Source organism: Euprymna scolopes, chromosome 19, assembly GCF_053919585.1.
Source record: "Euprymna scolopes isolate OS-2025 chromosome 19, ASM5391958v1, whole genome shotgun sequence".
NCBI lineage: Eukaryota > Metazoa > Mollusca > Cephalopoda > Sepiida > Sepiolidae > Euprymna > Euprymna scolopes.
In genome coordinates, this window is record NC_136500.1 from 20,418,753 (window position 1) to 20,444,117 (window position 25,365).

A 25,365-nucleotide genomic window follows, 5' to 3' on the forward strand; every position below is an offset into this window, starting at 1 on the left:
TTGTAAGGTTGCAATTTTTTGTGAATTATATATTGGTGTTTATATGCTTAGGAGTTGCGTTTACTGTGATGTTTGTGTTTTGTATTTTGTTTTTTTTTTCTTTTGCTGTGCGGCTTTCTCTGGCGGTTTTCTTTGTTTAAGTAAGGTGCTAGTTATTCTAATGATGTGTGTATCTAAAGAAATGGGATTTGAAGTTGTCATGTGTATTTATTGCGTTTATTTGTGTTGTACCGACGAACAGATTTGTCCTAGCGTCGCTATTGCTGGTTTCCGGTTTATTCATGGAGATATGCAGGGATATGCAATATAACATGTTGATGAACATATAACTTGGTTTGTTCCTTTTTTTTTTTTTTATCTCTCCATAGGTAGAAGAGTAACGTATCTTGCATTTTATAACATTTATTGACAGACGTCTATGAGATTGCACCCCGCCCCCTTTAAATTCCACAATTTTAACTTTTTTAAACTTTTCTCTTGTTAATCTTATCGATTACAGACTTAAATTTCAGATTAAAAAAAAAATTGAAAAAATTTTTTTTGACTTTTATCATTGGGGATTCGGATATGCTGAAAACGAATATCATGGTAATGTCCCATTTTAGCGTCGGAAAAAATTTCCAAAAATATTACATTCAAACAAAAAATTGAACACAAAGTTTATTTGTATAAAAGAATGCGCAGGTTGGAGTGTTGAGGTGACTTCTAAGATGGATACTGCTAGCTGGGCATCCACGAGGTGTCCTTTGAGTCAGTCCAAAGGCGGACAAGCAGGTCAAACCGTAGACCTTAATTTTGTCTTGACAGACATCGAATTGTAGCACAAGCGTGCAAATATAATTTGCCCTATTTAAGGGCATTGGTAATTGCAATAATAATGTTCCGCTCCATGTTTAGGCATTAAAATGTCTCAAAGCAACAAAGTATTTTTTGCTGCCTCGATTCGAGTGAGAAATCCACGTCTGTCCAACTCTGCGTCTTTTTGGATTCTGGTCTGAAAAAGAACATTCTCGGCAGTTAATTATAACATGCAATTTGATTGGTTAAAATAATTCCGTGGGCGGAGAAACTGTCCAATAAAAAGCTTGCTTATTTCTGCAGAATTTCTTACATTCTACAAATTCTGGCACCTCCAACCTGGTATTAAAAATTGATGGATCCTAATTATGAATCAGTGAATACTGACTCACAACCCCATAACCTATAATGTAAATAACATTTCTGTTTAGTTAAAATTAAATTGGTTTAAGTATAACGCTATTTTAAATGATTATAGTCACATTATTTTCGACGCTAAAATAGGACATTACCAATACAGCATTTATATCTGGGGCAAACAAGTAGTTTTTCAATAATTGTTACCAAAGGCAAGAAATAATTTATTAAAGAAAAAAATATAGTGAGAGGAGGGATGGTGGTTAAGAAAGTTATCTTCGTAATCCCTTTTTTAGACCGGTCACGTGAGAGAGTCATTATTTTTTTCTCGATGATGGTCACAAAGTGTGTGCTCAATTTAGTAGAACGTTATAATTGAAAACTGATCCCTGATTATAAAAGTCATAATTTTTTTTTTTTTTTTTTTTTACAATTTAAAAAAAAATCTGACAGTTAAGGGTGTAATCGATGAGATTAACTCCCAAAAATTTTCAAAAAGTAAAAATTGTGGAATTTAAAGGTGGGGCAATCTCGTTGATGTCCGCCTAAGTTATATTTTTATTTATTTTTTTACTTTTGTTGTCTATAATGCAAAATGCTCTCGAATTTTGGCGCTTCTACACTATTAGGACGCAATTTTATAGTCGATAAATGAAATTTTCAGATAAAAAAAACAATGGTTTCTACTGAAATTAGCTTCTTATGCAGTGGAAATTACCTGAATATTACTGAATTATTACCCCCCCCCCCAACTTTAATCGTATTAGCAAGTAAATAATTGTGGCCATCTTGTTTAAATCGGAACGGAAAATTACCTCCCTTTTGAACTCTCCTGTGTCTTACTATCGTTTTCATCAAATTCTATTTTTTATTTTCTTTAATAAATAATTTCCTACCTTCTCGATTTTCGTAACTTTTGAATATAATCATCTTAAAAATGCAAGGAATATGTAGATACCAAGGTTTTTATGTGAAACCCAGTATTGCGATTTCTGAAATTTCGTCCTAATAGTGTAGAAGCGCCCGATTTTTTATTGTCACCAAAAGAATTTTTTTTTAACTTCATGAAATTTTTAGAAAAAGGGGACATAACTCTGCATACCTACAAAAGTTTTATTTATTTATTTATTCGTCATTTTTGGTTTGTATTTGTAAGGAAAAGAAAAACATGGAACAATCTCCCATTCCGAGGTGAGACAATTTTTTCAATGATTTCAAAACACAATAATAATAGTCAATATTTATATATTTATTACTTTAAACACTAAGAAAGAAAAAAAAAAAATAGAAAACAAAACAAAACTGGGTACTTCTTCAGAATTTCAATCGAACTTTTTTTCTTTTTAAACTAAGTTTCCGTTTTAATTGGGTTCAAATTCTGTAGAAGCATCAAACACTGAATTATTGTCAAATATTACGTTTAGAGCATAAAAACTAAATAAACAGACAAAAACATAAAATAAAATTTTAAAATAAAAAGAAAAACATTCACTCGTGAGAAAAACAATGTAGCCGATGTGACTGAAATCTTTAATTTCTTTTAGTTTCTAATTATTTTCGTTAACGGAATCAATGTTTCGATATTTTCAGAGGCATTTTAGCTTAGTTATATACTGGCTATAAAGTCAGTGTCCAATTTAGGCGAGGGGCACTGGGCAGTGGAGGTTCAGCGACCGCGACATCAATTCTACAGGAACTGGACCATTTCGATGGTGTTCCTTTTATCTATTGAAGAAGGAGGGGGTAATGCAGCGGAAAATGGCATCTTGATACCGAAGAGAACCATACCTCTCTCTGTTTGGTTATTCGGAGTCTTAACTCCGTGTTCTCTATTTTACTAAGAATTGTAAGAAAAATGACTTTTGGTATTTTTTTTTTTTTACTTGTCCGAGCGTTGTAAACACTCCCAACCACCCCATGTCAAGAACGGCTTTCGGAATGAACACACCCAACCTCCCCATGTTAAGAACGGCTTTCAAGGTTGGGGAGTGTTTATTCCGAAAACCGTTCTTAACATGGGGAGGTTGGGGTGTTTATAATACGCTAGGGCACGTCGTAAAAATTTACCAATTTTTTTCAACTACTTCAAAGTTTTATAACATTAATAATAATAAAAAAGTAAAATGCGACGATATTGTAATAGAATTACATCCCTTAGAAAAATAAGTTAAAATTCTGAATAATCCCTGTTTTTTAGCCGAATGCAAATAAACACCATTTTCTTACATTTATTTATATATTCGGTAATGTCGCTCTGAACGTGTTAATTTTTGAAATCAATAAATCGTTACTTATTTCGAAACTTTTTTTTATCGATTAAAACAAACATTAATCGCGATGTTTTCTCGATAAAACCAAATAAAGTTGTTTTAATTTTGCCGTTTTTTGTTGAGGTTTGTACATTTAAAAATGGCGCCATGCACAAAAGGGAGATAATCACATTTAATCGTCCATAGCCTTGAACCTCTGGAGGAACATAGGCCATCCAGTCCACAGATGCTTTTTGTAGCGAGGAGTTTTTTTTTTTTTTTTTCGGGGTGAAAGTGCTGGACTGCTGGCCCCACGTCTAACCTTCCCAGAAGGTACATACAGTGCCTAGCCTTCTCGAGTACTGGTACTGGCCAGAGGTGTGTCAGAAACTTTGTGAAAAATATTGAATAATTCGACACCCTGTCTTTCCAAGCTTATAACTACTCGAAAAATGTAATTCAAACCCTAATTTTTTTCAATTAAAGGAGAAAGGACCAAGGTTTAATTAAAAAAAAAAAATGTGATTTAAAAAAAAGAAAAAAAAAAGATTTTAAACTTCGGACTTTACATGTAAATTTTTAAAAAACACTACTTTTTTTGTTTTAAATTTGAATATATTATTTATTGATCTTTTATCTTCAACTTGTGATATATAAAACTTTGGTGAGTAAATTAATTATTTACTTTTTAATAGACATTTCAAAATTGGGGCAGCGTGAATTAATTCGACCCCCTGTCTTTCCAAGCTTATAACTACTCGAAAAATGTAATTCAACCCTAATGTTTTTTTTCAATTAAAGGAGCAAAGACCAAGGTTTCATTAAAAAAAACAACAAACAACGTAGTTTAAAAATAAAAAGGTTTTATACTTCGGACTTTACAGGTAAATTTCTAAAAAAAAAAACACTACTTTTTTTGTTTTAAATTTGAATATATTATTTATTTATCTTCAATTTGTGATATATAAAACTTTGAGTAAATTAATTATTTATTTTTAATAGACATTTCAAAATTGGGGGGGGGTCGAATTAAAAAAAAAAGTTTGTCTAAAATATTATATTCGGTTTATTGGAAAGAGCATAAAATTTCACATTAAACCTGAAAATATCGTAAAAATAGAATCAATAGACAAATTGATAGATTTTTAAAGTTTAAAAATTGAAAAATAATTCAATGAATTTCATTACTGTTTTTTTAAAAATAAGAAGTTTTTCTATTACTTTTTATACAACTTTAATAGTTTATTTTGGAAGTATAATCCATAAAGAAATTAAACAACCATTTAAAAAATAAATAGAAGAAATTACGAGTTTTGTATATTTTATTCGGAGGTTTGTGTTAAGGGTGTCAAAAATTCCCTAAAAATTCTGACACACCTAGTGGAACGGTACTCCTTTAGGTCTAGAATCTATTTTAAAACTTGAAATGATTTTAGTTTAGTTATTTCCCTTTGAACATGTAAAGCGAACTGTTTGTGCAATAACGATTTGCTACGTATGTGATCGTTTTAGTATTTCACAATTAGTTGCAACTTTATAAAAATGTTACGAGTACTTTTTTTTTGTTTTTTTTTAATGAATTTTTTTTATTTTTTAAATATATTTCCATTATTTTATTCAAATTCTCGTTGAATTAATGTGTTTGCTGTCAATCAAATTTCCAAATATTTCGGTAAAAATGTCTTGAATAAAAAGAAAAGGTGTAAAATTTTGTTTTTTTTTTTGCCTTAAAAACTATTAAAATGTATTTCACTTCAATATATCTGGATTTTGCATTTTTCATTTCCCAAGTGATGTTAGTTTCAGGCAGCCATGTTATCTATTAAGCCTACGATTGTCACGATTGCCTAAAATTGCTATGAAATCATAATTAATTCTGTCAATGTTTTATGTCTTGTTATGCAACTTCCAAAATTTAAGAATCTTTTTGGACTCCACCTCCCAAAAAAGTACAAACTTTATGGTATTATTTTACTTTAAGGCCCGTCTCACGTTCGTATAGAAGAAAATGTTTTTTTTGTAGATTCCAGTGTGCTGAAAAAGAATATGAAAACCGTTTCCGTCGGAAATTTACCGTTTGCATGGTATGAACCTCGGAATGTTGGAAGTACGCGCGAGCGCGCGGAAACATAAGCGAGCTTTTTCAATGGCGGAATCGCGCGCGCACTTGCGTACCTGACGGCCTTTTCATAGAGCAATGTAATGTTTGGCGGAAAATTTCAAAGTAGATGAAAAACAAGAAAAATAAAACAACTTTGCGGGGGAGGGGGATGTCGGAAAGACCCTTTTTTGTGGCGGACAAATCAGTTTTTTTTTTTTTTTTTTGAGGGGGGGGGTCAAGTTGGAATATCATTAATAATCTCGGAAAGACATTTTTTTTTCAAAACAGTTCTTGGTAAATATCCAGATACGCTACTACAGAACACCGACCACTCTAATTTGTTTGTTTTACAGGTAATTGAGGTCGCTGACAACTTACATTATCTCCGTTGTTGGCAAATGTTCCTTGGCGCGTGTAACCGGTGGCTGCTGGGTGGGTGCTATAAACAAATATAACTTCCGGCGCAAATTAAACCCCACACCCCCACCCACCCCAATATATACGCGGAAGAATATCAATGAAAGAATTTTTCGAAATTTTTGAAATTATTATATTCTAAAATATACTATAGCACTTTTTGGGTGGAAAATTTAAAATTAGCTGAAAAAGAAATAAAACAAGAAAAGGAAAGCACTCGAAGTTGGAGTAGGGAGGGGGGTAATTTATCTTTTTTTTTTTTTTTTTTTTTACCTGGAACATAAAATTTTCAAAAAGTAACGCACCGACATTTACCAATTAGAACACCATTTAACATTTTCCGAAGATTTTACTGTGTACATTGGGGGCGCGAGCGGGCGGGGGGGGGGCGGATGTGATGTTGGGTTTTCATATTCTTTTTCAGCACACTGGAATCTACAAAAAAAAACATTTTCTTCTATACGAACGTGAGACGGGCCTTAAAGTAAAATTTTACCAACTTTATTTCCCATAACAAATGTTTTAATGTTTTAAAAGAAAGTCGGTTCTCATGGATCTCCGTGTTTCTAACCTCGGTTTTATTTTGGAAAATTTATTGTGTAACACGAGAAAAATTAATGCAAATAAAATAGTAAATAAAATAAAATGAGATAAAACACAACTGAAAATGAAATTGTACATTTTTTTTAAGTAAGTGGATGTGAATTCATTCAAAATTGTGAAATTAGTCAAAATTGAAGGAAGAAAGCAAAATGGACATAAAACAAAATAGCACTGTTTACAGTACATGAATTCATAGTTGTTTTTTTGTTTTTTAATAATTACATGAATTCATAGTTTTTTTGTTTTTTAATAATTACATGAATTCATAGTTGTTTTTTTGTTTTTTAATAATTACATGAATTCATAGTTTTTTTGTTTTTTAATAATTACATGAATTCATAGTTTTTTTGTTTTTTAATAATTACATGAATTCATAGTTTTTCTGTTTTTTAATAATTACATGAATTCATAGTTTTTTTGTTTTTTAATAATTACATGAATTCATAGTTTTTTTGTTTTTTAATAATTACATGAATTCATAGTTTTTTTGTTTTTTAATAATTACATGAATTCATAGTTTTTTTGTTTTTTAATAATTACATGAATTCATAGTTTTTTTGTTTTTTAATAATTACATGAGGAATCATCAAAAACTGAAAAGTGCAACTAAAAATAAAACAAAAGTTTTTGTAATAATCACACGACACTTTAAAAGTGTGCATTCAGTTTTTGCGTGTGCACAAAAATTGAATGTGCGCTTGCATAAACTAACATGGTGACTAGTGAAAACAGTAGGGATTACATTGGATAATAAAGGTCTTAATATCAGGAAAATTATTTTTCTATCTCAGTTTTAAATTTGTTTAAGTTTGTTTTCAATAGACTCGAAAACCTAGAAAACTCGTCATATTTAAGGCAAGTGCTGAGTTGGAAATAAACTGCAAATAGACTTCTTTGAATTTAAATGATTTTTTTTTTTTTTTAATTCAATTTTCACCCCAAACATGGCACAGTGTCACTTTGAAGTAGGGGGCTACTATCGGGGACATAAGTTGCAGGGGCATTATGAAGGGAGATGAGTAGCAAGATGTCTGTTCACATTACACTTGAACTTCTGCATGTCAGTACAGTTCAGAAAGCAGAACCCGGAAGAGAGTTCCAAAGTCTAGCAGTTCTGGGGAAGAAACTATTGGAGTAAAAGGCTTTCTTACACCTAGGGATCTCTACAGCGAAGGGGTGGGATTTAGCCTGAGGGCGTACAAGTGCTTATAATATGTCAGAGCATTCACCATTAAAGTACTTGTAGAACAGGCAGAGGGATTGTTAATTTATTCAAAATTGAAGCAGTAAGAAATATTCATATTTAAATTTGAAACTCCATAACAAGTGTTGCTTGCATGATGCGTTAATTTTTCTTGTCTTACACTGTAATCATGTGATCAAAATTTTCCAAGACAAAACCGACACTAGAAATACGGAGACAAAAGGTCCATGAGAACTGGAAAGATAATGAACTTGAGTTATCGTTCTTTGTTAGCAAGCCATTTTCTAGACTTGTTTATGAAAATGCTGACTATATATTTAAACTTGCTATAGCTTAGTGTTATTTTTTAAGTAAAAATAAGTTGTTTGGGTGTAAATGCCAAAACCCATTTCACTCTGAATAATTTAGGTGACTGAAATAGGAATTAACTACAATTAGTAAAAGTCTACCCACAGACAATGGCTAACAATTAAACACACAAGGTAAATAAATTAAAATTAATAATAGTGTTGGAATGATTAATCGGAATCGGAATTGAGAATCGGAAAAATTTGAGCCTACTTTCCGATACCAAAACTGATTCCTTAAATTATCTTTTTTATTTGATTTCGGTTTAAGAAACATCTTCCACTGCTTGTAGTAATAATAAATATTTATTGATTTAAACTTCCAGTAAGACTAAAATCTCTAGATCATCCTCTCACAAGTGTGTTTTTACGTTTGAGAAAATATAGGCATATTTAAGATGTGTTTTTATGCTCATCTGTACGAAATAACACTTTTATAGTTAAATATTTAAAGATTTATAATGAATCGGAATCGGGAATTTAGTACAAAATCGGTAATTGTATCGAAATTGGGGGGGGGGATACCGGAATCGTTTCATCACTAGTTTTTTTTTTTTTTTTTTTTTTTTTTTTCCAAATCATTTTTTGTATTACCTAACCCCAATAATTTACCCTCTATCATTATAAGGATTATAAGTTGTTTGTGATGAAAAACTGTTTCCGGATTTTAAAAGCAGAACAATATTTTATATCCTGGCACCATACAACAGTGTTGATCAAGTACCACTTTGCTTAAAAAATTTGAACAAAAACATTCCGTTTATCAGATCTAGTATTTTGCTACAGATTTATATTATATTCATGTGACTAGCATACTAGTTGGCTTCACCAACTTACCATTTGCAAAGTTTGCTACTTCAAACAATTTAAAAAAAATTTTTTTAAATAATAAACATTTCAGTCATAAATTTGTTTTAAACATTATTTTTTTTTTTAATAATAAACATTTCATTTGTAAATATGTTTTAAACATGAAACAAAACCTTTTGCAAAAATAGACATTAACTTTTTGACAATTCCAATACACAAATCTTTTAATTATGACCGTAAAGAAAATAAAAGAAAGAAGAAATCAATTTGCTTGGACAGTGGTACATGCGCCTCAGGGAAGTGGTTAACTTACAATCTAGAAATGGAATGTAACTTGTTTAAAATTGGAAAAGGCCAGGAAGGAAACTTTGGAGACCTATGACCTAGATATTTGTTCACTTTTATTTTAAATTCAGAAAAAGTGGGATTTTTACATTTGCACAAAATTTATCTTTTATAATAATAAAAAAATAAATTTTTGGTTAATTGCCCTAAAACAGTCTATGATGAACTGGAAGTGGATGACTATTTTAAATTTTCCATACAAAATTGGGAAAATTGAGTCAAGGGTTTCAAGCTGGGGAACTGGTGGTGGTGATGAAGGTCCGTGGTCTTCAGATTGGGAAATTTAGGATGGGGATTAAAACTGGGAAGTGGTTGGGAGGGGGAGGCGTGGACTTCAGGTTGAGAAATTTCAGATTTTTTTTACCATTGATCTGTCCTATTCCTGATATTACTTCATTTATAGAATTCTTTTTTTGGTCCCCCTGACAAAAGGAGGGTGGACACTTGTCCGATTGTCCATCCATACTTTTCTCAATTACTACACCTTGGAATTTCTTGAAATTTTGCATAAGCATTAAACATGATATGAGTAAAAAAGTAACAGAACAGATTTTCTGGGAAAACTCCGGGTGCTCCTCCTAGGGGTGCCTTTCAGGTTAAAATGGCTAAAATTGACACTTTTGTGCTTAATAAAAAAAAAAATGATACCTTGATTTTTTATAAAACTTTCTGAAAAGTTCTAACTGATTTCTATATAATTTTTGTTTGTCTATACTTTTCGATAACTCTTGGGTGTTCCCCAAGGGTTCTTTTAGGGCTAATAAAAATTTTCTGTGTATGTCTATTTAGCAGTTTTGCATGATGCTGAACTCAAATTTAAATATGTTAAGGCCTTGAGGACTTTTGGGGCTAAATGGAGCGAGGCAAATGATGGACCTAGTCATTTCTTTTTTTGCATGGTGCAAAACTCAAATTTACATATGTTAAGACCTAAAACTGCACCGTTTGTTCATTTTCACCAGGATTTGACGTCCACTGGGGACTTTTGGGACTAAATGGGGAGGAGCAAATGCTAAACTTAGTCATTTTTTTTTTTTATGCCTTGTTCACTGTGCACTCACCGGGGACCATGCATTCTTCATTTGTTTTTCTAGAACCATCTGGTAATTTATAAAAATCATGACCATGGAAGAATGTAAAAAAAAAATCTTAGTCATTAGGTAGTTTTATGTTGTTTTTGTTTAATGTTGTTAATTTGTATTATTATTAAATAAGGAATCATTTCTAGATTAAAATTCGAGTTTTTGTTGTTGAATAAACACAACATCAGGTCAAATTTGGTGGCCATTTTCTTTTGCTTCAGCTTCTATCACCTAATGTTGACGCTTTTCAGGTATGCTTTTCTCAGAAAAAAAAGGATTGATATTTGTAAACTTTAGAATAACTGAAAATTTAAGAACTTTTTAAAAACAAATGAACAAGAAAGCTTCAAATGCTTGAATAGAACACAAATATACCAACATTCATACACGATATAATTAAAGAAAATCCAGTGCTGTTTAGTGTTAATTCCATGAGAATAAGTATGCTGGTTAATAAAGGGTATAAATTATTTGTGATTTCGGACAATGTTAAAATCACATTTCTGAATTTTTGAGATGAGGATTGATCATTTATATTATTTGGGTTCTGCAAAGATCTGTGCCATAGAGGATTAAATACTTGGTAAAATTCAATTGCAAAGTTACACTCTTTTGGAGGTTGAAGGTTCAATCCTCAGTGCGGACGACACTCAAAATACAATTCCAAATTACTTAGGACTTCTACCCAGTCATGACTGATGGAACAACAGCATGCTACGCTTGCTGATTAAATAAACGGTTCCATTCTAAATTTCGTTCAGATTCTTAAGTTCAACTGAAATATTCTAGAGTTTAACGAAATACACTTGAGGATGATTGGAAATTACATCGACTGAAATGTGAAAATAACACTCATGATAAGAACAGTAGTTTGAAGAATTCAAATAATACGAAAATTAAAATTATCAGTTCACAAACAAAATCTGAAACAAAGGAAAATGAATTATAAAGACGATATTAATTTTCTTTCTTCTAGAATGGAATTTGTTTTTAACTTTTTTTTAAATACTTCTGATTAAAGTTTCTTATTTCAATTTCTTTCAGGTTACAGAATTTACCTTTAAAAAAAAATTCCACCCGCTTCAAATCTCCAGTGAGTTTTAATTATTTGTTTTATTTATTTATTGATTGGTTTATGTTTATTTTCGTTTGTTTATTGTTATTTAATGAAATATATTAGAAATTAAATATATCTTAAGATCAAAACAAGAAAGTGTATTATCTCAATTATTAAAAAATTCTGAAACAATTAAGAAAATTCTTAAAAAAAAAATATGAAATGTCATCTGTACACTCCCATTTACAACAAAAATGTCTGCCATGTTTTCAGTGTAACAAATTGAAGTATCAATTTGCTGTTTTGATACCTCAATACACCTTCATATTCCAGTAGCTTCTTTCCAAGAACTGCAAAATTGTGGAAATCTGCATGCTATTTCTTTCTTACACATAGCTTTGGTCTTTTCAAGGCATCTCCTATCTTTCAAAAAATCATTTTTTTTCCTTTTGTCAGCTCCTATCATCAAGTGGCTTCATGCCTTTTCTGAAGTGATTTTTATAAAAAGAAAATAGTCTGAGATAAATACCAAAAAGGTAACTTATCTGGTTTTTGAACTAGACAAAACTGACTTTTTGATCGTCTTTTTCTAACTGTTTAAGAAACTGTTTGAAAATGCCAAAAAGTTTGTCTGATCAGAAGATGAGAAAAACAAACAAGTTCAATTGATTGAATTATAAATTGGTAATTTTCAACAGTTTCCAACAGATTTTTCAAAAATGGATGAAAAACAAAACAAATGATCAACAAATAACTGTTACCAAAGGCAATAAAGGTAGATAAGGTTGAGGGCAGTTCACTTTTTGTTTGTTTCAAAATGGATTTGTACTGAAAAAAAAAAAAAAATAGAATTTAACTTTTTTGTGAGAAAATATGAAAGTTGTTTCATTAATTTTTTTATGAAAACAAACATGGTGAGTATTTTTCTTGTTTTAAATGTTGTTTCATACTTTTTTGTTTTGTTGAAACGTCACCTCGTTTTGATTTTATGCCGGCTCATTTTCATGGAAATTTTTCTCGCTGTTTTGTCATTCTGCGTTGGCAAAAGTTTTTTTTTTTTTTTCTGGTTCAAAACTGTACCAATACCACCAAAAGAGTCATTGAATTCCAAACCCGAATTAAGTCCAATATCCTATTCCAAATGAAACATACCAAGTTTACTTTGGTACCACCAAATTATGACCATTCAAAGTTCATTAAAAATAACTATAAATGAAGACTTCAATCAAATGAAAAATTCTTAGAAATGTATCATGTTATCTTATGGGAAATTAAAATTAATCATAATAGAAGCAATAATTAAATTACACCAGCCTAAATGTTGGCAGAGATCCCATTGCCCCTTTAAAAACATGCAAAAATAACACTGACTCATTTCAACAGCTAACACATTGAATCCTCTTAATATGATTCATAACGCATTAGAAATCAAGCTGAGTTTTTCTTTTAATGCAATAAATCTCAGATTTTAACCATGTAAGAATTTACAAAGCTATTTAAGCGTTGTCTTAAGGAGAAATGCTTCTCAACACCCTGGAAAACATCATCAGTATGTTTAAAAATTCAAGTGATTGGTCATTCCCCTATCAATACAGACTAATCAAACTCCTGTCTGTCATGAGTAAGCTGTTGGAATCTGTGTTCAATAGAGAAGTAGTCAATAACTTCAGCAAAAGTAACCTCCTCAGTGACCAACAATATGGCTTCCATTTTTGCCAGATCTACAGCAGATGTGCTAACAGTTATATCTCATAGAATTAGTGAATCTCTCGACAGAGGCTTCCATTTCATTGACATCTCAAAGGCATTTGATAAGGTATGACATAAAGGTCTACTCCACAAAATCTCCAACACCCATATAACTGGAAATGTCTTTTCAATTATTAAATCATTTCTCTCTGATAGGTTCATAAGACTATTGGTTAATAGGCAGAAATCAAGTCACAGTATTAATGCTGGTGTCCTTCAGAGGTCCATCCTGGGCCCAACTCTCAATGATCTTCCAAATCACATCCCAAGATCATTTGTAGACATTTATGCTGACGACACTACCATCTATAGCAACACTTCAATGGCAAGTTGTCTCTGATTTGCTCTTCTCTGATATTGATCACGTGATGCAATGGAGAAAGGAGTGGCTGGTTAATTGGGATGCATCTATGACCAAGCTTCTTTCTTTCCATCATTCACGCTCTGATCCCCGTTTAGCATCAATCGAAATGAATGACTCTCACCTTGGAGAGGCTCCATGTTTTGACAAACTTCTAGGTCTGACCTTTACTCCTGATCCGAGATGGAACACGTACATCAAATCCGTTGCCAGGTCTGCTGGGAAAATGATAGAATCGTTCTACCACTACAGTAGATATCTCCCTGCTGATGCAATTTTCTACCTGTATAAGAGCCAAGTATGTCTAAGGATGGAGTACTGTTGCCACATCTGGGAAGGAGCTACTAGAAGCACCTGATCCTGCCTTGATAGTTCAAAATAGACTTTGTAGTCTAGTGGGGTATACCCTTTTCTCTTCCCTGGAACCTCTTTCCCATAGAAGAGACATTGCAAGCTTGTCTCTGCTTTATCGTTATTTCCAAGGCAAGTGCTCGTCTGAGCTCCAATCTATGCCCCCTCCCGGTCCTGACTTTTACGAAAAATAATCGTCTAGCTGAAACAGCTATCAATAATTTTCCCCACTCTTTATCTGTTCCTAAACCTAAAGGTACATTCTATGAACAAAGCTTCTTTCTTAGAACTGCATGCCTGTGGAACTCTGTTTCACTTTCCTACTTTCCATGATATGGTTGTCTTCAAGTCCAATGTAAATAAATTCTTGATGAGCCATCCCCTTAAGTAATCCCATTTACCAAATTTCCACTACTAACGATTACTAGGACACTTTTACCTTGACCAATGTACACTCATTAACCCATATCCTCGAGTGGCCTCCAGTCCTTGATAAGTGGTGACTCCTTTGCAAAAAAAACACAGATGACAACGCAATTTCAAAATGAGGTAAAATTTTCTTTAATATTTTGTTCCCTAAAGTTTTCAATTTGGTTTTATTTTGTGAAAAACAACTAAAACCCCTATATTAAGCAATTGTCATTTTTCTTTAAGATGAGATTACCTTTGTATTAGTGTTGGGATGATTAATCGAAATCAGAAACCAGCACTATCGGAACTTTTGGAGGTATCGGAATCCATATCAGAATCCAAAAAAATGTGTATTTTCAGATGCCAAAAAATGATTCCTTTTATCTTATTTTATTTGTTTTAAAACAAAATCTTTCACTGCTGGTAATAATGATGAAATAATAAAGATTTATTGATTTTAATAATAAAATAATAAAGATGTATTGATTTTAATAATAAAATAATAAAGATTTATTGATTTTAATAATAAAATAATAAAGATTTATTGATTTTAATAATAAAATAATAAAGATTTATTGATTTTAATAATAAAATAATAAAGATTTATTGATTTTAATAATAAAATAATAAAGATTTATTGATTTTAATAATAAAATAATAAAGATTTATTGATTTTAATAATAAAATAATAAAGATTTATTGATTTTAATAATAAAATAATAAAGATTTATTGATTTTAATAATAAAATAATAAAGATTTATTGATTTTAATAATAAAATAATAAAGATTTATTGATTTTAATAATAAAATAATAAAGATTTATTGATTTTAATAATAAAATAATAAAGATTTATTGATTTTAATAATAAAATAATAAAGATTTATTGATTTTAATAAAATAATAAAGATTTATTGATTTTAATAAAATAATAAAGATTTATTGATTTTAATAATAAAATGATAAAGATTTATTGATTTTAATAATAAAATGATAAAGATTTATTGATTTTAAATTACCAGTAAAACTAAAATCTATAGATCAACCCCACCAGTGTGTTTTTACACTTGAGAAAATATATGAACATTTAACATGTGTTTTTATGGTAAACAGGAAAAAAAATAACAACTTTGTATATGTATATACTAAATATTTAGAGATTTATAAAGAATCGGAATCCGTAATTGAAACTAGAATCGTTAATTGTATCAGATTCGGAGGAGAAACCTGGGCTTGACCTTTACTCCTGATCTTAAATGGAACACATACATTAAATCCATTGCCAAGGCCGCTGGAAAAATGGTGGGATCCTTCTATCTATCCAGTAGATATCTCACTGCTGATGCAATTCTGTATCTATATAAGAGCCAGGTACGTCCAAGGGTGGAGTACTGTTGCCACATTTGGGCAGGAGCTGCTAGAAAGGACTTATCCTGCCTTGATAGAGTTCAAAATAGACTTTGTAGCCTTGTAGGAGATGTCCTTTTCTCTTCCCTGCAACCTCTTTCTCACAGAAGAGATGTTGCGAGTTTGTCTCTGCTTTATCATTATTTTCATCGAAAGTGCTCAGCTGAGCTCCAATCTATAGTCTCCCCTCGCCAAACTTTCACAAGAAATACCTGTCTAGCAGAAAACACTATCACTAATTTCCCCACTCTTTATCTGTGCCTAAACCTAAACGTAGATTCCATGAACAAAGCTTCTTTCTTAGAACTGCACGCCTATGGAATTGTCTTCCATTTTCCTGCTTTCCAGCTGGCTACAATATGGTTGTGTTCAAGTCTAACGTAAACAAGTTTTTGATGAGCCGTTCCATATAAGTTAACAAATTTACCAAAATCCATTACTAACGATTACTATATTGTCCAATTTCTACTGTACACTCTTTAACCTTTATCCTCGAGTGGCCTCTTGGCTTTGATAAGTGGTGATGCCTATGTAAAAAGAAAAAACAAACAAAAAAAACTGTAATCGTCCCATCACTACTTTGTATAGAAACACAGAATAGCATGCACATCAAATTTAAAAACAAATTTGACATTTTTTTATGGAAAAAAAAAAAAACCTATTAAGTCTGCTGCCGGCGCTGAATCCTCTCAATGTTCAATTGCCTAGCATGGCAAAGTCACCAGAGTTGATGCTGAGTGAGCAGAGTGAACATGCTTGTGATGTCTGCCTGCTCAAAGACGATCTTATTTGAGACTAGCGGGGGTACCCGGAGTTGCCCGGGTGTTTGGAGGTGTGTGTGTTGAGGGAGGGGTAAATCAAAACAAAATGGAAGATAAAGAATAAGCGAATGTTTAAATATTATCTAAAGAAAACGATATTAAAACTTTAAAAAATCGGAAAAGCAAAAACAAAAAACAGCGAACATGATAAAAAAAACAAAAAAACAAAAAAAAAATGAACGTGATACAAAACGAACTATATTAAAACTTAAAGAAATCGGAAAAACAGTGAATGTGAAAAATGGCAATAATAACCCTGTTTCAATATTAAAACTTTAAAAATCGAAAAAAAAAAAAAAAATTACATCTCGATTCAAAGTGCAGTCTTAAGATAATGACGCTGCACCTTAACCGACTGAGGTATGAGCGTGTCATCGAAATTGGGTTGTTTTGTTTTTGTTTTTATATCTAGACTAATTCAAGAAAGAAACGTTTATGCACATGTGTTTGGCTAAATTATCATGAAGGAACGACTGTTTGCTACCCCTCTCTGTAGAAAAGTGCCCAGTTGAGAGTGAAGGAATTTGTTTTTAGCTAACTTTTCGATGTCGGTCGTGCGAAAGGTAGAGCTTAAAAATGATACCGATCTGGTAAAAATCCGTTGTCTCTGTGTGTTTTGCGAGACACACACACACACATTTTGCTTTATATGTATATAGATGCGCCGATTCCAAGGATTCTCCTATAGTTTCATAAATAAAGTGTTGAGCATGTTCTCTTGAAAGAAGTAGACACGCCATAATTCATTGCCATAGAGCAACATGTTGAGCATGCAGTCTTTGATTTTAATTTTGATGATCAGCATCTGATTGTTCCAGACTCACTTTGTTAAGTGAGCCATATTGTTGCCTTACTGCCGATGGATTTGTGGAGTTCAGTATTCGAAGAGACAATGGTGAAACTAACTTAATCTCCAATGGAGATATTTGTTTACATCTTAGCCGAGAATTTTTTTTTTTTTTTCTGAGGTCGGGGCACTAATGGTCATGCCAATCTCTCTGCATGTGTGGATATTGATGAGTCGCTAGTATGCTTCTGATTTTGAAATCAGAATTTGACAAGTGGAGTTTATCAAAAAACAATTATCCATTATATTTTTAGGTCTTATGTTTTTTTTTTTTTTTTTTTTTTTTTCAAACAAATGATGCTGTTTTCACCATTTAAAAAAAAAACAAAACATTATCACATAAGAAAATAAAACTGGTTTTTATAATTGACATTTTATTTTATTTTTTATTACAAATCAAATTAAACTTTTTGTTGAAGCCCCTTCAAGTTTTAATTTTTAGGCAATTACGTATAGTTTTACGACCTTGCCACTTGAACTTAGTGGTAAAAAAAATATTTGTCGTGCGAAGGGTAGAGCTTGAAAATGATACTGATCTGGTAAAAATCCGTCGTCTCTGTGTGTTTTAAGGAAATCTTAATGAAATGTTTAAAAGCTAGTGAAACTAAAAAAATCTATCAAAATTAAAATAATAATATAAAAATTACAAGTGACTGGATTTTGATAATCATCACTTGTCAATTTCCAATTTAAAAACCGGAAACCATCAAGTAGATTATTTTTTTCTTTTTAACCATTTATTCTTAAAATGATTTACATTAGTCACCTGTTCGTAACCTGATGAAGCTGTACTTTCGTGTGAAAACAGAACTTGGAAAACATTAAATTTCAGGGATTTAAACTTCCATTGACAGCGATTAAATTATGCTTAAATTAAAAAAAAAAAAAGTCTCTTCATGCGATTTTCCTTTTAATGGAAATTAAAGGTTAAAGCTTCTATGTGGTAATTCACTAAGGAACCTGCTATCAGAAAACGGATAATTATCTCATCTTAAGTGGTTTGTACTGGTCCTTATTATATAGTACCATGTAACTAAGTCAACTCTAAAAACCACGGCATGCAAAAAAAGTTTTTTCTTCAAAAGTTTTACAATTGTACTTGAATTATCTCCCTTGCACCGATTTTTGCTTTTTTTAGTCATGCCATTCAGAGTAATTCCCCTTTCATAACTCTGGGGATATTACCATGGCCCTCTGTAATATTATGAAGGTTGTGGTATTACTGTCATATGTACATCGTCTGTCGCCTCTCTAGATTGTACTATAATGTTCATTCGGCAGAACTCAGTAACAAATGAGGACCCGTGTGTACTTCTGCTCCCAGCCCTTAACCCCATATTATTTTTATAATGTTCTGTAATTTTCAAGTTTTCCTTTTCTGCTTTATGTCATATCCTGTTTATGCTGCTTCTACTACTTTAACCTTTTTCTTTATTTAACCCTAACCCTAACCCTCTTGCTCTCCTTGTACGCTGCTAGTGCTACTTCTACTTCCTTTATTTCTCCCCTTCCACCACTACTCCCTTCTCTGACCACTTTTGATCTAATTTTCCCTTTCCCCCCCCACAATCTAAATCATTCCATATCAAGCAACCAGATGAGAAAGATTATCAGTTTTGGTATTATACTACAGAATATACCCGGTGTTGCCCGGTCGTAAAATATGCATAAATATTATATCTTAATTAGTGCAGAATTTTCATTTATTATAAACAAATACCGTAGGTATTACATGTTACATTAAATCCATTTAAAAATTGACCCCCCCCCCAAAAAAAAAGCGGATAGAAGCTGAAACGTGTGCATGCGAATATGTTTTTTCTAAACAGTTCACGTCTTGTAAGGTAAAAAAAAATACTCGAGCTGAGATTGAAACTGTTGTGTTCATAAAAATTGTCAGGGTTATTGGAATTTGAATAATGAGTAATTTAAATACAATTTATTCACGACAGAAGCATTAATAATTTACGGAACGATATTCATGTGTCAAGCGAAGCTGCCATATAGGCCCTGGTTCCCCCATTGGAACTCTCTTGTCTTTTTAGTATCTATAAAGGTCGATAAGTCTTACTTTCTTTATTTAGAATTATTTCCCCTTTGATTCCCCCCCCCTTCTTTAAACTATGATGCTTGTAGAATGTTTGATGTGGGTCTGTTTGTAGAGGTGAAGTTGGTTTGCACCTTCGTTGCATCCTATGCTTCAACCCGAAGGATGCATGTTGCTTGAACATTTTGAGGTACTTCAAATGTGTCTAGTAAAATATTTAATCGAATAATTGTATTATCTGATTGTCTCTGTGGCAGATATGAGTGACGAAGTTGATTTGCATGTCTGACCCAAATAGATGATTGTACATCCACATCATAGATTACATTACAAGAATGATGTACTATGTAACTTTGTGTTTATTTTTTTTTACCATGGCGTTAGTTTTTTGTCAATGTAGGTTGTCCTTGTAGAAATTTATATGACCTTGCTCCATGATGGCGATTGAATTGTTTTTCCATCGTCCTGTTTCTCTTGAGAACTCTGTTCTGGAGTTTGAATGGGACAACAACATGTTCTCCAAAGAGAAGTGTTCCATTGATCTCAGATAAAGATCTTTGAAAAAATGGTTAAAGTTGCTGGTCAGTGCATGTTTTTGGCCAGCTTGTGAAATGAAAATATCAAACTTTCTGTAATAATAGATCTGTGGTTGTAGCCTCCTGGAGCATCTCCGAAGTGACAGGTAATGATCTCGAAGTGGAAATAAGTGCAGAGACAACTTCACGTTACACAGCTATAACAGTGATGACTACTTTTTAATGAGTCTTGATAACGCACCTGCCTGGCCAGTTTTGCTGCTTGGTTGATGCTTTATAGAAAAGTTGTAATCTAAAAGCATAGTTGTCCATCTTTGTAAGTGGTTTTCTGTATAAACTGGAATTTCTTTCCTGGGACCAAAAATATTTTTTAAGGGCTTGTGGTCTATCATCAGAGTAAAGTGATGGTCATACAGCATTTTGTGAAATTTCTTTACCATGTAGATAATTGCTAGGGCTTTTTTCTCAATTTGGCTATACTTTCGTTTAGTAGGTGTCGACAACTTTGATGCGTATGGAATGGCTTTTTTGCTTCCATCAGGAAAAATGTGATATTATTGCTACTCCATAGACTGAAGCATCCGTCATGACAGTAATGTCTAATGGTGGATTGTAGTGTGTCAGCAATAGATCAGAACTAAGAAGTCTTTTGATTTTCTCAAATGATTCTTTGCATGTGCTTGACCAATTCCATTTGGTATCTTTTTTGTAAAAGATTATTCAGAGGCCCTCGTAACTTGTGCAGTTCGGGTAAGAAAGAACTATAATGATTTACAAGGCCCAGAAAGGATCGTAGTGTTGCAGCATCTTTAGGAGCTGCCATGTGCCTTATTGCCCGAATATTGTCCGGATCTGATTTTCTGATCATTTTTGTCAAATATGAATCCAAGGTACTTCACAGAAGTTTAGAAGAATTTGCTTTGTTAAGTGAAATACATATTGTTGAATTCAATCTGGCACAGCTGTAAGACAATGAAGAAGTTTCTCTTGGGATGTGCCTATAACGATAATATCATTAATGTAGACAGAAACTCCTGGCAATCCTGTGACCATAGTATCCATAGTTTGTTGGAATATTGCTGGAGCTGACTTCAAATGGAAGACGGTTAAATTGAAATAATTTATTGTGGGTGTTAATAGTGAGAAGATTTTTTGAATCTTCATCTTCCATTTGTAGATATGCATCTGCAAGGTCCAGTTTTGCAAAACAAGTTCCACTATTGAGTTTTGAGAACAGATCTTCCGATACCCGTAAGTGGATACTGATGTGTCTCCAGTCTGTCATTTAGTCCTGTGCTGAAGTCTGCGCATACACTTACTTTGCCATTAGCCTTCTTCACAATAACAATAGGTGCTGGCCAGGGTGAGTAATTTGTAGGTTGGATTACTCCTTATTGTTGTAGACGATCCAATTCTTTTTTTTTGCTGTGGCTGAAGCTGCATATGGTACCGGTCGCTTTGGTCTGAAGACTGACTTTGCATCTGCCTTCAGTTTTAAAGTCCCTTTAACTTTAAAACAACATCCAAGACCTTCTTGAAAAACATTGTTGAACTTTCTCTTAAATAAGTTCTTAAAATGTATTTCAGCATCTGCTGCAGCATTAATATTGAATTGAAAATCAAGTTTAGAGGAACATTGCAAAGATCAAGTTCTTAAAATCCAAATCAAGAAGATTCAGGTTTGATGATCAGAAACACAGCACACACCCGAAATTTTTTTTCCTTTAAAAGAGTCATGGCATGTAAACTCACCAGTTAGTTGCATATTGTATCCAATGCACGACAAGTAACATGAGTGGTCTTAAGAGTCGGCTTTCCCAACAACTCCCGTGTTGGATGTGAAATTAAAGTGATATCCAAAGCGGCATCAAGCTGAAAGTTCACTGGCTTGTTGTTTCTCAACAAGTATATATTTTCTCCGAGCTTAAAAATTTACGTTGAAAGTGGTAAAATTTGAACTCGATATGGCTTTCTGGAAACGTTGTGTTTTTCTGTAGTTTTACCTCTTGACTGAAGTATTCATCCTGGAAATGTTGCGGTTATTTTTACCACAAAATCCGTCCTTATGCCCACAACGTGAACAATGTTGACATGTGTGTTTTTTAGATGAGCAAAAACGAGCATAGTGCATCTCTACACGGCCAACAGGGTGTTGGCGGCTTCTTTCTATTTCCAGTTGAGGATTTATTTACCGATTTGATATTGTTTGAAACCGATGGGCTTTGTAGTTGCACCATTGTTGTGTCTCATTCTATATTAGTTGTTGACATTCTGTGGTCATAATTTGTACCATGATTTCTCTGTCTTTTTCAACCATAGACAGTAGACGTGTACAAATGTCTGCATCAATCCTGCGATAAAAATGAGGCATTTTAATTGATCCTCTGTCAGTGATTTCAGCCGAAAATGTTTGCATTGTAGATTAACAATCCCAGCATATTTGACAAAATCGTTTGTAACATTTTTCTTTAATTTCAAACAGTTGCAATGGATATTAAATAAAGATGCTGACTCATCAAAAATGTCCGATAAATGTGCTATTGTTTCATCAAATGTGAAATCTCCAGGTTTTTTCAGATGGATGTAATTTGAATATCTTTCACGTTCTGCTGTGCCCAGCTTACGAAGTAGTAAACATACCTCCATGCTTCATCCATAGATACGAACTTGTGTTGACAATTTTCAAATTGTTTTGAGCTTTTAAAAATTTTTCTTGCTGGTTTCATAATATTTTTTTCTAATAAATTTGGATCCATGGATTCCGATGTTTTTGTATTTATTTATTTTTCCTTTTCGTTTGTGCACAAAATTTTATTTTTTCCCATAAAGCTCTTCTGAAAATTTAAAAAACAAAACAGCTGTTAAGTCCATGTTATGTACCTATTTACTATGCCTCCCCACGGGACAGAGTTAGACACCAGGGTCGTTTATTAACGTGGAGAAAAGGTACAAAAATAAAAAATTGTCTCAGTCGTGAAATAATAAGTATGATGATATTATGAAGGCATTATTCTAAAGAACTGATCCGGGATATGTTCGCATATGAATTTGTATAAAAATGAAATTGCAAAATAAAAAAAAAACTTATCTTTTGTTCTGGACAAGCCAACAGATAAGAAGGAAAACTAGCTGTCTATATACCTATACATATTTTAATCTCGCTCTTACATTGATATTGAAAGCTGACTTTTTCTATTTTAAAATTATTAAAACAAACTTAATATACTTGGTCACATATATGCAATCGACTACATGAATGTTAACTAATTTTCATATTCCTTTCAAAAATGAACGTTCATAAATTAATTATTCACTTTTTATATTTTTATTAGATGAATGGTTTCATTTATGCATAGCTTTCTACATTCTGCATAATTGCATAGAATTTAGGATGAAAATTATGGAAATGTTTTTATATCTACATCATGTATGTATGTATGTATGTATGTACGTATATATACTAAACTGTTTCCCCCACCAGACTTGTTTGGTGAGGAGGGCGGCTAGTCTCCCTGAAGGATTAAAAACAAGACCTTCCAAAGGGCGAATGAACCCTTTTTCGGGGTCAACAGTCAACTAGCACCGTGTATATTTGTGTGTGTGTGTGTGTTTATATATGTGTTGGGATGGAGAGAGCTCACATAAGCCGTGGTGAAGGCAACCTTTCTAGGAGAAGCAAATCTCTGATTTAAAAAAACCCATAAAGCGGGAAACTATGAACTGTCTGAGGGAGTGGCACTCGTCTGACAAGACGTTGCAATCATCATATATATGAAAGTGACCTTTTGATGTGTATGCAAAAAGTCTTTAATAAACTCTACTCTGAATATTTAGTCTGCAGAATTGAAATTTAATATACAGGGTATTTGAACCCTGGGAACACTTTCGATTTGGTTTATAACCCGTGAAAATAGCTGCTAAAGGGTAAAAATTGAAAAACAGTTAACCTTGGTAGGAGTAAATCGACTTACTTCAGAACAGGAGTAGATACACATTTTTAGCTTGAAGTTGCTTAATTTTTAGCCTTTTTTATAGCTCAGATGTTAACTATGAAAGCTAAGTCACTAAATAATGACTAAGTCTGAAGCGCTGAATGTTTTGGTTTCGATTCTAGCTGATGGCATTGGAGTCATTTTTTTTTTTTTTTTTTTTTAAGTTTTGAAATCATTACTAATATATACATATATATTGGGTACAATATAATAATAAATATGAAATCTGCATGAATTAAAATATATTTAAGCATACTTTACAACTAGGAAATGCTGGACAGCCTGCTAGTATATATATATATATATATATATATATATATATATAGTGACATTGTCTGTCTGTGAAGAACGGTCTCTACCAAACTACTCTACAGACGTGAAACTTGATACATAGGGAATTCACACCTGTAGAACAAATTCGATTTAGTTTTCAGTCGGTTAAAATTTCTACTAAAAGTCAAAAAATATTAAAATTGGAACTTGGCTGGTGTAAGTCAACTTAAAGTGCTTTTCTGTACGCAAAAATATACATTTATACGGCGGTTTATTTTTAGAATGTTGATGCTCATGTGTTGGTGGCTCAGGTAGTAACAAATAAGGTTTGCACACTAAATGTTTTGGTTTCGGTTCTAGCTGATGGCACCCAAGTCATTTTTTTTTTTTTTAATCATTACTATATCTATATATCTATAAAAGTAAATGTATCTGTGTGCATTTCCCTACGCAATAACTCTGTCAATTTTAACTCTACAGACTCGAAATTTGATATACAGGGTACTGAGATTTGGGAAAATCTTTTTGATCGGTTTTCGTCCAAAAATTTGGCTGTTAAGGGGTCAAAGTTCAACAATTTGACCTTTGAGAACTCTACCAAACTCCTCCAACAATTTTGGTCTAAACACTTGAAGTTTTAGATATAGGTTCCTTGGACATGGATCTAACTTAATAACTTGATTTGAGCCCCAAACAATAAATGTTAAGGGGTCATAATAGGGGTCAAATTAAAAAAATTGATCGCTTTTTTTTTTTGCTCAACATACACTTCCAAACACCCAAGCAATGCCGGTATATATATATATATATATATACTAGCATGGGTGCCCGGCGTTGCCTGGGTGTTTGGAGATGTGTGTTGAGCAAAAAAAAAAAAAAGTGGTAGTAGGAAGGCAGGCTCGAACCCGTACCACCAAGGAGGCAAAGAATATGAAAAAAACGTGACGTCTTTGCTTTTACGACCACTGCCAAATCAGAAGTGATGTAAGTTAAAATTAAGGCTAGACAATCGAAAAGAGGGGATGAATTTCAAAAATATCGGCGAAAAAAGCGACCCTTCCCTGTAGAAAAGTGCCCAGTTGAAAGTGAAGAAATCAATGCTTTTAGCCAATTTTTTGTTATTTGTCGTCTGAAGGGTCGAGCTTCAAAATATTAAGTCTGTAGACTTAATATTGACAGTTATTGTGTAGGGAAATGTACA

At 32.4% G+C, this 25,365-nt stretch overlaps 1 protein-coding gene across 2 annotated transcripts in view; it reads left to right on the forward strand.

The window, feature by feature from the left end:
• The window catches only part of LOC145303478 (uncharacterized), a 96,252-nt gene that overhangs the window by 6,238 nt on the left and 64,649 nt on the right, over nucleotides 1–25,365 (forward strand). The window contains exons 1-2 of one of the 2 annotated variants that reach the window (XM_080144834.1): nucleotides 2,055–2,346; nucleotides 11,358–11,406. In XM_080144834.1, the coding sequence (XP_080000960.1) occupies nucleotides 2,324–2,346; nucleotides 11,358–11,406 (72 nt within the window). In that variant the 5' untranslated portion in view covers nucleotides 2,055–2,323. Of the gene's footprint in view, nucleotides 1–2,054; nucleotides 2,347–11,357; nucleotides 11,407–25,365 lie in introns of those variants that run through there. The other variant, XM_080144833.1, reaches the window with a different exon arrangement.